Below are 13,406 nucleotides of genomic sequence, written 5' to 3' on the forward strand. Positions count from 1 at the left end.
GATCTCAGAAGCTAAGCAGGGCCAGCCCTGGTTTAGTATTTGAATGGGAGACCACCAAGGAGTTCCAGGGTCACTATGAAGTCGCAGGCAATAGCAAACCACCTCTGTTGGCCTCATGCCTTGAAAACCCTACAGGGTCGCCATAAGTGAGCTGCAACTTGATGACACTTTCCACAACCACGTCCCCATGGTGGGCATTCTGGAAACACGGGCACACATTGTGTGCACTGTGTGTGGGGGTGCCTGTTGTGTAGCCACAAGCCTCCCCTTAGCACATTACTGTGGTTGGTCTCCATGATGTGATGCAGTCAACATCTTATAGAATCATAGAGTTGGAAGGGGCCAAACAGGCCATCTACTCCAACCCCCTGCTCAATGCAGGATCAGTCCAGAGCTGTCAGGATCAGGCGTCTGTCCCTAGCATCCCATAAGCAAACTCATCCAGGCAGGTAGTCCTGAAGCAGTAATACTTTATTAGGAGCAAAAAGACAGATTAAAGAACTGACTGCTTACACGCAGGTAAGGTTAGTAATGGGGAAACATAGGCAGGTTACATGTTTAAAAGCAATTCGACTGTGAAAGTAAACGTGGCCAAGCAGCCCCGAGATAAGCGGTTCCCAGGAAAGGGAGACTGAACAACAGCATAGCTGTGGCAAACAGGACGAACGAAACTGTACACAGATGCTACTGGCATGAGAACCAGGACTTGACGTGGAGCCAGAAACTGGTCTAACTCATGTCAAGAGCCTTTACTCCTGCTAGAGGGAGCAAGGCCTGACAGGAGCATCTTTGACAAGTGCTTGTCCAGCCTCTGCTTAAAGACTGCCAGTGAGGGGGAGCTCACCACCTCCCTAGGTAGCTAATTCTACATGAGTGGCGGAGGCTAATCTGGTGAACCGGATTTTCCCCCCACTCCTCCACACAAAGCCAGCTGGGTGACCTTGGGCAAGTCACATTCTCTCAGCCCAACCTATCTCACAGGGTGTCTGTTTGGGGGAGGGGAAGGGAAGGTGATTGTAAGCCGGTTTGAGTCTCCTTTAAGTGGTAGAGAAAGTCGGCATATAAAAATCAACTCTTCTTCTTCTTCTTCTTCTTCTTAATGCAAGATCAGCCTAGAGCATCCCTGACATGTGTTTGTCCAGCTTCTGCTTAAAGACTGCCAGCGAGGGGGAGCGCACCACCTCCCTAGGTAGCCGATTCCACTGTCAGAACAACTCTTACTGTAAAAAACATTTTCCTAGTATCCGGCCGGTTCCTTTCCGCCCTCAATTTAAACCCATTATTTTGAGTCCTATCTTCTGCTGACAGGAACAGCTCCCTGCCCTCCTCTAAGTGACAGCCCTGCACATACTTCAAGAGAGCAGCCATGTCCCCCCTCAACCTCCTCTTCTCCAGACCAAGCATGCCCAACTCCCTCTGTCTTTCCTCGTAGGGCTTGGTCCCCACGCCCCTGGTCATCCTCGTCGCTCTCCTCCGCACCCGCTCGATTCTGTCCACCCGCTCGATTCTGTTTTGTGAAAGGTTCCTGGCTGGGGTTGGGCCCGCTGTTTTCTTTTATTCCGATGCAAAACAAAACGAAGGAGCTGGCCTTTCACCCCAGTGGGAGGAATCGGGACATGAAGGAGCTGAGCTGACGGGTACAGAAAAGGGAGTTCTCCTCTGCACAGCCCTTTGACAATCTCTCCTTTTCTTCCCTCCGGGCAGGGCGGACTTGCTGGATTCTGCCTTTCTGTTGTCGCTCTTAAAAGGGATGATCTCAGGTCTTCAGGCACAAGTCAATAGACGTTCCTTCTGACTCTTTTTTTCAATGTTTCAAGTGTTAAATGGCATCTGCGTTTCATGTTTGGGGAAGCAGGGAGTGGTGTGGAGAAAACAGAAGCTCGTTGAAAGCAACTACTACTTTGTGGTTTCCTTGAATCGACTATGCAGAACAGCTGGCACGAGAACTGAGGGAGGAAGGGGAAAGCGGCGACATCTTTTAAGCTCTCTGGGGTTTCTGCTCCCAGAAGAGGGATGGCTCCCATGTAGTGTCTCATGAGAACTTTGGAGTCGACTGTTGTGGAGCCAGCATGGTGTAGTGGTTAAGAGTGGTGGTTTGGAGGGGTGGACTCTGATCTGGAGAGCCGGGTTTGATTCCCCACTCCTCCACATGAGCGGCACACTCTACATCTGGTGAACTGGATTTGCTTCCCTGCTCCTACACATGAAGCCAGCTGGGTGACCATGGGCTAGTTGCAGCTCTCTTCGAGCTCTCTCAGCCCCACCTACCGCAAAGGGTGTCTCTTGTGGGGAGGAGAAGGGAAAGTGATTGTATGCCGGTTTGATTCTTCCTTAAGTGGTAGAGAAAGTCGGCATATAAAAACCAACTCCTCCTTCTCCTTCCTCTTCTTCTTCTCCTTCCTCTTCCTCTTCCTCCTCTTCTTCTTCTCCTTCTCCTCTTGTGGAGGACAACATTCAGAATCTGTGGAGGGGCAGGAGGGGAAGGAAATAGCAGGGGCTGACCAGAATACATTTTGCAGCTAATTTTCCAAGCGGCAGTTGTTTACTACAGCAATAAATGACGGCGCTTTTCTGCTGCCCGCACTGCTAGTTCAGGGGAGAATAAACCCCCTGCCATTCCTCATTCTGTCTTCCCTGGGATGGGATGGAAAGAAAAGCCAGGGCTATCCAGTTGGGGAGGGGCTGTGGCTCAGCGGTACAGCATCTGCTTGGCATGCAGAAGGTCCCAGGTTCAATCCCCGGCATCTCAAGTTTAAAGGGACATGGCAAGTAGATGATGTGAAAGACCTCTGCCTGAGACCCTGGAGAGCCGCTGCCGGTCTGAGTAGACGATACTGACTTCGATGGACCAAGGGTCTGATTCGATATAAGGCAGCTTCATGCATTCATGTGTTCAGTAATCCCATGCACTCAGCTGTAGGAGGACTGAGGCTCCTTCCTTTTAGAAAGAGCAAGATTCGAGTTCGATATCACCTTAAAGACCAACAAGATTTCCAGGGTATAAGCTTTCGAGAGTCAAAGCTCTCTTCTTGTATCTGACAAAGGGAGCTTTGACTCTCGAAAGCTTATACCCTGGGAATCTTGTTGGTCTTTCAGGAGTCCCGTGGCGCGGAGCAGTAAGCTGCAGCACTGCCTTCAAAAGCTCTGCCCAAGACCGGAGTTTGAACCTGACGGAAGTCGGTTTCAGGTAGCCGGCTCAAGGTCGACTCAGCCTTCCGTCCTTCCGAGGTCGGTAAAACGAGTACCCAGCTCGCTGGGAGTAAAGGGAAGACGACTGGGGAAGGCAATGGCAAACCATCCCGTAAACACAGTCTGCCTAGTAAACGTCGGGATGTGGCATCACCCCATGGGTCAGTGAGGGGACTACCTTTACCTTTTCAAGGTACTGCTGGACTTGGATCTTGCTCTTCTACCGCAGACCAACCTGGTTAACCAACTGGGACTTCCTTTCAGAAAGACACGTTGCCTAATATTTTGGGTTTTCAGAGGATGTGTGGGTATCCCCACCATCTTGGGTAAAATGGCAGTAGAGTACTTCCCGCTTGGTATGGAATTCGCAGCATTAATTTCCAGCAGCCAGCTGCCTCCGTGAATGCAAAATGCTCCGGCGACGCGCTTGGTAGAATGCTGATAACCCTGCCTGCAGGCTCATTTCAGCGGTTTTCCTCTACTGCTCTGCGCTCTGAGGCTAAGCAGAGGACAGTTTTCATTGAAGCCGGAGGAAGAGGGGAAGAGATTCTGGCATCTCGAGAGCTAGTATTGGTGTTAATCAGATTGGTGTAGTATGTCAACCCATCCCTTTGCCTGCTGCCCCCAGGGCTGCTGCTTTCCTGATGTACCAGCACAGAATGTTGCTGACCTTTGTGCTGGAACGTTACCAAGGAACATGGGCAACATTTAGAACTGGGGTACCTGCGGGTGCGGGATACTTGGGAACTGGGGCATCTGTGGGCACATACTGCTTGGGAACTGGGGTGTCTGTGGGCATGCGGTGCCTGCGTGGTGTAGTGGTTAAGAGTGGTAGACTCTAATCTGGTGAACCGGGTTTGATTCCCCACTCTTCCACATGAACGGCGGACTCTAATCTGGTGAACCGGGTTTGATTCCCTACGCCTCCACATGAGCGGTGGACTAACATCTGGTGAACCAGGTTTGATTCCCTACTCTTCTACATGAGCGGTGGACTATAATCTGGTGAACCAGGTTTGATTCCCTAGTCTTCCACATGAACAGCGGACTCTAATCTGGTGAACCGGGTTTGATTCCCCACTCCTCCACATGAGCGGTGGACTAACATCTGGTGAACCAGGTTTGATTCCCTACTCTTCTACATGAGCGGTGGACTCTAATCTGGTGAACCAGGTTTGATTCCCTAGTCTTCCACATGAACAGCGGACTCTAATCTGGTGAACCGGGTTTGAATCCCTACTCCTCCACATGAGCAGTGGACTAAAATCTGGTGAACCAGGTTTGATTCCCTACTCTTCTACATGAGCGACGGACTCTAATCTGGTGAACCGGGTTTGATTCCCTACTCTTCTACATGAGCAGCGGACTCTAATCTGGTGAACCGGGTTTGATTCTCCACTCCTTTACATGAGCGGCGGACTCTAATCTGGTAAACCAGTTGGTTTCTCCACTTCTCCACATGAAGCCAGCTGGGTGACCTTGGGCTACTTACAGTTCTCTCCGAACTCTTTCAGCCCCACCTGCCTCACAGGGTGTCTGTTGTGGGGAGAGGAAGGGAAGGTGATTGTAAGGTGGTTTGAGACTCCTTAAAGGTAGAGAAAATTGAGGTATAAAAACCAACTCTCCTTCTTCTTGTTCGTAGTTTTGGGAATAGCTGTATGGATGACCACAATGATAACAGGTTTCTCATCAACACCATCCTAAAGAGTAGTTGTTAAGGAACATGGCTTTAAAGAGGTGGCTGACACAAAGGTTGGTGGGTGCGGCAGGACTTTGAGACAACAAGCTACCAAGAACAAGAGTGTTGTTGTAATCCAGTGGATAAAATGATTTCTCAAGGCTGAATATTCTCTCCTTTCTTTTTGTCTCCTGTAGGTTTTAGTGTCTAGAAAGGAAGGTCAGGAGGGCATCAGTTATGGCCCCCAGGAAGAGAAGCGGGCGAGGGATTTCCTTCATCTTCTGCTGCTTCCGAAGCAACGACCACCCGGAGATCACGTACCGGCTGCGCAATGACAGCAGCTTTGCCTTGCAAACCATGGAGCCGGCCTTCCCCATGCCTCCGGTGGAAGAACTGGACGTTATGTTCAGTGAGCTTGTGGTGAGTAAGGGTGTGGTGTCATGGTGGTGTATTCTTCCCCTAGCCTGGTTTTATGGGAGGCACATTGAATATTTGCCCTCTGCCTTCTTTGGCAAAATTTTCTGCGTGAGGTGGTCTCGGGACACATTCATGCATCTGATTATCTGACATCAAAAACCACAACGCTAAAAAAAAAAAAACAATGGATATGCCATTCTGTTGAAGGAGCTGTGTGATAGGACATGTGTCGTTCTCTTGGATAGCCAGCTGTCTACCAGGAACACAGGAGATCTGGCCACACACCTGTGCTTCATCCGAAATCTCAACCCACGATTTTCATTCATCTACGCTTACTGAATGGGGATCCCTGCTTCTTCTTCTTCATTGTTTGCGATGGTTGTTACAAAAACACTCTCACTCAAAAAGGAAAACTCCCACCCAAATTCTCTTCCCTCCACCCCCATGTTTTCTAACTATAATTGTGTCTTTGATTACTCAGAGACTGTCTCGCCCACTCCCTTAGACGGCTGCTTTAGGAGCAGATATGACTCTTTATCTCCAGTTTTTTGCTTGGTTTCTCTAGGGTTTTTCCCCAGCATTATTCTCAAGATTGTCCTACTGATGATACAGGCTTTTAAAAACATATCTACATCTAGATCTATATAGATATATATAGATACAAATGAGTAGGAGGATAGTGGTAAAATTCCTCTCACTGTTGGTTGGCATAATACAGACGGGTAAAACCAGAGGGTCAGAGTGGCATGGTACCAAGGAATTCTGTGAGAACTGCATTCAGGCGGCACCTGGAGATCTCCTGCTATTAGAATTAATCTCCAGACAACTAAGATCCATTGGCCTGGAGCAAATGCCTGCTTTGGAGGGTGGACTCTATGGCATTATTAGGGTTGCCAGTTCGGGTTGGGAAATACCTGGAGATTTGGGGGATGGAGCCTGAGGAGGAGGAAGAAGAAGAGTTGGTTTTTATATGCCGACTTTCTCTACCGCTTAAGGAAGAATCAAACAGGCTTACAATCACCTTCCCTTTCCCTCCCCACAACAGACACCCTGTGAGGTAGATGGCGCTGAGAGAGCTGTGACTAGCCCAAGGTCACCCAGCTGGCTTCATGTGTAGGAGTGGGGAAACCAACCCAGTTCACCAGATTAGCCTCCGCCGCTCATGTGGAGGAGTGGAGAATCGAACCCGGTTCTCCAGATTAGAGTCCACCACTCCAAACCACCGCTCTTAACCACTACACCACGCAGGCTGAGGTTTGAGGAGGGAAGGGACTTCAATGCCATAGAGTCCAATTGCCAAAGCTGCCATTTACTCCAGGGGAACTGATCTCGGTCACCTGGAGATTAGCTGTAATAGTGGGAGATCTCCAGCCACCACCTGGAGGTTGGCAACTCTAGGCATTATACCATACGGGGGTCTCTTCCCTCCCCAAACCCCGCTGTCCCCAGCCTCCACCGACCAAAATTTCCAAGTATTTCCCAACCCAGAGCCGACAACCCTAGCTCCAGCTCTCTCAATTAGTTTGAAACACCGTATTCAAACCAATTCTAGCTTTTTCAAAGTTGTTCTGCCCCTGTGACAGAAGGGAACCTCCATCCGTTGGGGAGGAATTGTTTCATTACCCTTAGGTTACCTCTGGCATCCATTCCTCGGGGCTATTTGTATCCTGACAGCCTCAAGTGTTGTGTGTTTCAGTATTCGTTAAGTAGCTGGGACAGCGCCCAACGGTCGCTTTGTAAGCGGGCCCATTTGGAAGAGGGTCAGAAAAAAGACGCCTGGTTTGTTGAGTTTCTACTATGAACTCCCGGCGCCAATAACACAGGCCCTGACTTTGCGTTGCTTGGCACCCCTTAGTGGCTTTCGTTTTTAAATTGGGGGGGGGGAGATAGTCTCTAGTCATTTTAGCTAGATAGAGTTATGCAGAGTTCAGGCTTGATTTGATCTGTGTGTGTGTGTTAAGTGCCGTCAAGTTGCTTCCGACTCTTGGCGACCCTATGAATCAATGTCTTCCAAAACTTTGACAGCCTTGTTCAGATCTTGCAAATTGAGGCCCTTGGCTTCCTTGATTGAGTCAATCCATCTCTTGTTGGGTCCTCCTCTTTTCCTGCTGCCTTCAACTTTTCCTAGCATGATTTTCTTTTCCAGTGACTCTTGTCTTCTCATAATGTGACCAAAATACGATAGCCTCAGTTTAGTCATTTTAGCTTCTAGGGTCAGTTCAGGCTTGATTTGATCCTAAAACCCACTGATCTGTGATTTGATCTAGAACCCTCTTATTTGTCTTTTTAGCAGTCCACGGTATCCACAAAACTCTCCTCCAATACCACATTTCAAATGAATCAACTTTCTTCCTGCCAGCTTTCTTCACGGTCCAATGTTCATAGCCGTACATAGAAATAGGGAATACTATGGCATGAATTAACTCGATCTTGGTTGCCAGCGACAGACCCTTACACTTAAATCTTTTCGAGCAACTTCATGGCGGCCCTTCCCAGCTCCTCACAAAACGGGAGTGGGTTTTTCTGCGGGGCCAGGTGGGAGATTTCAAAATCCGATTCCAAATGTGTTTTCCTCTGAACAAACCGAGAGTAGCTTTTTAGGGTCGCAGCTAGATGTCTTTGTTTCACGAAACGTCGTATTTGTCTGTGTTCTTGTTTACAAGCCTAAGCCTGCAGTTGCTTTTATGTTCTTTTTGTGTTCGTCGTTGTACAGCATTACATGACACAAAATGTAGTCGCTTTGGCAGTTTGACTCGGAGAAACCATTTCCGTAGTATTTGGGTTCTGCCGAAATCCTTATTAGCGTATTTTAGAGGGGGAAAAGACTCTGTTCCTAGCCCCTTTGGATTGAGGCAAGAAGCTGGAGTATGCGATAACAGCATGACTCAGAAATTCAAACCAGAAAATCAAGTAACAATTCCCAGTGGTTTGGCATGTCGCAGGTTCCCCGGTTCAATCCCTAGCATCTCCAGTTACAGGATTTCCACGAAGATAATTCACAGTGGGTAGCCGTGTTAGTCTGTTTGCAGTATTTGTTAGAGATGTATTCTGTCTTCCCTATGTGGTGCCACCCTTCTCCACCCTAGATTTTGCACTCCCAACAACCTTGCGAGGTGGGTTAGACTAGGGTTGCTGAATCCAGATTGGGAATTTCCTGGAGGTCTTCACATATTCAGCTCTTCGCATTTCTGAAGAAAGCTGAGAGCACAGGAGAGGGTGAATCACGGCGACTTTCCCAAGGTTGCCACCCAGGACATTATCATAGCCGAGCTCGGGGTGTTTTTTTTTTTAATTCATGTTTTAATGAAAATACGCATAGAATGTCGACGGGGGAGTTGCCAAAACGAGGAGGCAGCGGCTTCAAAGAGGAAGATCTTTATCATGCTCGAAAGCTTGTGTTTCCACATTCCCTTCCGTGGGGAGCTCGCCGCTCAGCAAGCCAAGGGACGTTATGAGTCGAAACCCGGCAAATATCAACAGCGCCTTTCGGCTGGCAAGCGCGCCTTTCTTCTTGCGCCAAGCTCTTTATGCGCGAGCGGCCGCGCGCATGGGGCATTGTCAGAGACCCTGCGCTTCGGGGCCCAGAAACTCCCCCCGCCCCACCCCAGAGGGCAAGCTCCGCGTCTCGGCGTCTGTCAGGCCTCCGTGGGCTCGGCTGTGGGGGAAAAGAGACTTTCACAAAAGGCCGGCGGCGGCCCGGCTCTGGTTTTTTGTTGCCGTGCAGTTCCCAGCTGCTTGGAAACGGCTTGGGTTTCCGGAGCAACCGGGGAGGTTTCCTTGCGCTGCTGCTGGCTGCCGGGACATGCCCTGTTGACTTCTAGCTTTTCAGCTTCGTCTGTGCCACCGAATTAATACGGTCCTAAGATTTCCGGAGAGGAGTAAGGGGTCATTGGTGGGTAGGGTTGCCAACCTCCAGGTACTAAAATAATGAACTTGGACCGCAAATTAATTAGTTAGTCAACCGTATGCAGTCACTATGGCTAAACAGTAACACAAATCAATAACACCAATAAAAAATAAATTCAGTTGATATATAATAATCGTTTGATTCCAGCATAATGTTTTCAAAACACTGATTGTAAAGCATATGCTAGGATCTATGTAAGACGTGACTAAGAAGTCGAAAATTAAAATTATTGCAATGAAGGAATGCACAGAGTGCTGAGAATCTTCAATAAAAGTGCAGCGGGGACAACAGAAACCTGCAAAAGAGAACAAAAACACTCAGATGAGCAACAAAGAAACTCAGTTGAGCAGAATAATTATTTTCTTATAATTTGGGACTATTATACATATATCAACTGAGGAAAATTGACTTTGGAACAGGACACTTTACCGGATTCCTGTCTTGCTTGTGTTCTATAGTCCTTTATGATTTTTGTATTTTTAAGCTGCAATTATTATACGATCTTTGTGAAGTAACAAATGATTATTATATATCAATTGAATTTATTTTTTATTGGTGTTATTGATTTGTGTTACTATTTAGCCATAGTGACTGCATACGGTTGACTAACCTCCAGGGACTAGCTGGAGATCTCCCGCTGCTACAACTGATCTCCAGCCGATAAGAGATCAGTTCCCCTGGGGAAAATGGCCGCTTTGGCAATTGGACTCTATGGCATTGAAGTCCCTCTCCTCCCCAACCCCCACCCCCCTCAGGCTCCGCCCCCCCAAATCTCCAGGTATTTCCCAACCCAGAGCTAGGATCCCTATTTGGTGGGGTGGGGGGATGCAGCGGTGTTAGGGTCGCCAAAATCTCCAGGTATTTCCCAACCCAGAGCTGGCAGCCCTGTTGCCAACCTCCAGGTGGGGCCTGGAGGTTTCCTCAAATTACAACTGATTTCCAGACTACAGAGATCAGTTATAAGGGTTGCCAGCTCTGGGTTTGGAAATACCTAGAGATTTGGGGGGATGAAGCCTGAGGAGGACAGGCTTTGGGGAGGGGAGGGACCTCAGCAGGATATAATGCCATAGAATCCACCCTCCAAAGCAGCCATTTTCTCCAGTGGAACCGATTTCTATCTCCTGGATATCAGTTGTAATAGCAGAACTCCAGGTGCCACCTGGAGGTTGGCAATGGTATCCGTTACCCTGGGGGAAATGGCTGCCTTGCAGGGTGGACTCTATGGTATTCTACCCTGTTGAGGTCCCTCCGGTCCCCAAACCTAGCCCTTCCCAGGCTCCACCCCCAAGTCCAAAAGTTATACAATCTAAAGATTATGTCAGTACAAAATCTGTATATATTTATTACAGGATAAAATCTAATAACACATATAAGGCCCTCCAAAAGCCTACCAAATCAACATGCTCATGTAACACAATTAGACGTGAAATTGCATAATTAGACTGTGACCCTATGGGTGTTGTGTTCTGGAAAAAAAAAGATATAAAATATTCATAAAACAATTATCCTGTATGCATCAATTATACTAAACAATTTTTTTTAACAATTAAGACTTCACACCTACTGCAGGATAACCATTAATATGTATAAAACTGCAAAACCTCTTCCTCTGTTTCAGGCTTCCATACAAATGGGAAACTAATCCTCTCAAATGAGGGGATGTTATATTTTAGCCTAAAAAAACAGTAGAAGGATTATTACCAAGCAATCCAAAGTAAACGTGTGTGTGTATAAACCTCGCCCTTCTCAGACTCAGCCCCCAAGTCTCCAGGAATTTCCTGTCCCATAGTTGGCACCCCAAAGCTGTGCAAAGCTGTGCGTATCCAACCTTCTGGACATGGCCAAGGGAAAACTCTATTGCTTGGAGGTCCGGGGTGGGGGTTGAATTCCTGCCGGATCTATCCCTCCTCCCTTTCCTGTGGCATTACGGCCCCATCTGGCCGCGGGTGGCTTTGACATAATGCCACCCATTCAGCTGTCCCGCATCCTGGGGCATGTGGCTTTCTTCTCTCTAAGGGAGCTAATGAAGTTTAGGGTTGCTGGAGCTTAATTACGCAGATGCACTTGCATAAATCGATCCTCGGTCCGAAAACACCTGGTTTGGGGAGGAGTGGCAGGCCTCGAGTTTGAAGGACCCCCCCACCCCGCCCTGTGATCGGAGACCAGAAAATTGCAGTGGGAGAAAGGATTTGTATCATTTCATCATTTGCGTGACAAGCTGCAAATCAATAGAAGCGGCTTTTCCCCTGCAGCCGCATTTCCGTAGCGAGCTCTTTATCTAAGTAACAGAGAAGCCCCAGACCAAGAATCAACATCCTACAGCACTTTTTATTCAGGACAGGAGAACAAAAGCCCTGTTAACTTTTTTTGTGTGTATTGAGAACAGTCATAATCGCCCCTTCAGACAGTTTTATTTAGGACTGCATGCGAGTAAAGCAGTCCTAAATTTCGGTTTTAAAAATTGTGATTTAAAAAAAAATGGCTTTAAGTGTTTTTATGTACTTTATTTTATGTGCTTTATTTATATTGTAAGCACCGTGAGCTCTGTAAGGAAGAAAGGGGGCTATACAATGCCTCAAACCAATCACAAAAAAACAGTGGGTGCGTTTTTTCCAATCTCCAGAGCCTCTTCCATGTGGGAGATGTTAAGAAGAAAAAGAAGAGTTGGTTTTTATACCCCGCTTTTCCTCTACTTTTAAGGAGTCTCAAAGTGGCTTACAATCACCTTCTCTCCCCCTCCTCACATCAGACACCTTGTGAGGTAGGCGGGGCTGAGAGAGATTCAAAGATAACTGTGACTAGCCCAAGGTCACCCAGCAGGCTTCATGCGGCGGAGTGAGGAATCGAACCCGGTTCTCCAGATTAGAGTCTGCCACTCTTAACCATTACACCACGCTGGTGGGTGGGGACTGGGGAGTAGGGTTGCCAACTGCCAGGTAGTAGCAGGAGATCTCCTGCTATGTTCTGTTCAATGCCACCCCCCAGGCATTTTATTCTATTCATATATTACAAAGGCCAACTCCAGTAGCTTTCTAGCTGTATCTGAAGAAGTGAGCTGTGGCTCACGAAAGCTCATACCCTGCCAGAAAGTTTGTTAGTCTTTAAGGTGCTACTGGACTCCTACTCTTTTCTACTTCCAGTAGTTTTAGTTATTGAAGATTTAATTTTTTTTTTTACTAAACGCAACAAGGAAGCAAGCAACATCATGCTAGGCTGTCAAGTACTAATCATATTTCTAAGCCATCCTTGCCTAGGCACAGCCAAGCTACTACATTTATGCACAAGGCCTGGTCTTGAAGAAAAAACAAGCCATAGCTAACTGCTTCCAGGCTAAGCTTGCCCCATTGTTTTTTTCTGGCCTCGAAGGCAACTTCTATAGGTGTAAGAGGTTTTCCCTCCCTGTGCGTTTCCAGACTTGTGTTTGCCTTTGCAAAACATACATCTGGAACTCTACGGAAGAGAGAGTAAGATGGTGGTAGTGGTAAAGGGTTTTGGATTTCCTCAAGATATTTGCCTGCACCAAATCCCTTTTCCTAGGGATGCCAGCCTCCAGGTTGGACCTGGGGATCCCCTGTAAGCACAGCTCATCTCCAGACTAGAGAGATCAATTCCCTTGGAGAAAATCAATGCTTTGGAGGGTGGACTCTATGGCACTGTACCCCACTGAGGTCCCTCTCCTCTTCAGGCTCCACCCCCAAATCTTCAGTAGTTCCCCAACCTGGATCTGTCAACCCTACCCCCTGCTGGTGCGCGGGGGGGGGGGAGGGGGCTGGCAACCCTACTTTTTCCTGTAGAAAAAAGTGCCCATTGAATAGGGTTGCCAACCTCTAGGTAAGGAGCTGGAGATCTCCCAGAATCACAACTGATCTCCCGAGACCATACACAGCTTATTATTTATTATTGTGCATTTAAAATATGTATTTTACTTCCCCTGGAGAAAATGGCTGCTTTGGAAGGTGGACTTGTATAGCGTTATACCCTGCCAAGGTCCCTCCCCTCTCTAAACCCCAACCCTCCCCAGGCTCCACACTCAAATCTCCAGGTATTTCCGAACCCAGAGTTGGCAACCCCACTGTTGAGATTTACATTTTGCGGGTGATTCAGTGCAATGCAAAATTTCCCTTCATAAGAACATAAGAAAGGCCATGCTGTGTTAGACCAAGGCCCGTCAAGCCCAGCAGTCTGTTCACACAGTTGGCCAACCAGGCGCCTCTA

The 13,406-nt window shown here is 47.9% G+C and overlaps 1 protein-coding gene across 2 annotated transcripts in view; it reads left to right on the top strand.

Moving 5' to 3' along the window:
- The first annotated feature begins 5,082 nt into the window (after window positions 1-5,082).
- DAAM1 (dishevelled associated activator of morphogenesis 1) overlaps window positions 5,083-13,406 on the top strand; it is a 127,012-nt gene continuing 118,688 nt past the window's right edge. For both annotated transcript variants that reach the window (XM_056851524.1, XM_056851525.1), the window contains exon 1: window positions 5,083-5,287. In XM_056851524.1, coding sequence (XP_056707502.1) covers window positions 5,105-5,287 — 183 coding nt within the window. In that variant the 5' untranslated portion in view covers window positions 5,083-5,104. The remainder of the gene's footprint in view (window positions 5,288-13,406) is intronic.

This window comes from Euleptes europaea, chromosome 6 (assembly GCF_029931775.1).
Source record: "Euleptes europaea isolate rEulEur1 chromosome 6, rEulEur1.hap1, whole genome shotgun sequence".
Lineage (NCBI taxonomy): Eukaryota > Metazoa > Chordata > Lepidosauria > Squamata > Sphaerodactylidae > Euleptes > Euleptes europaea.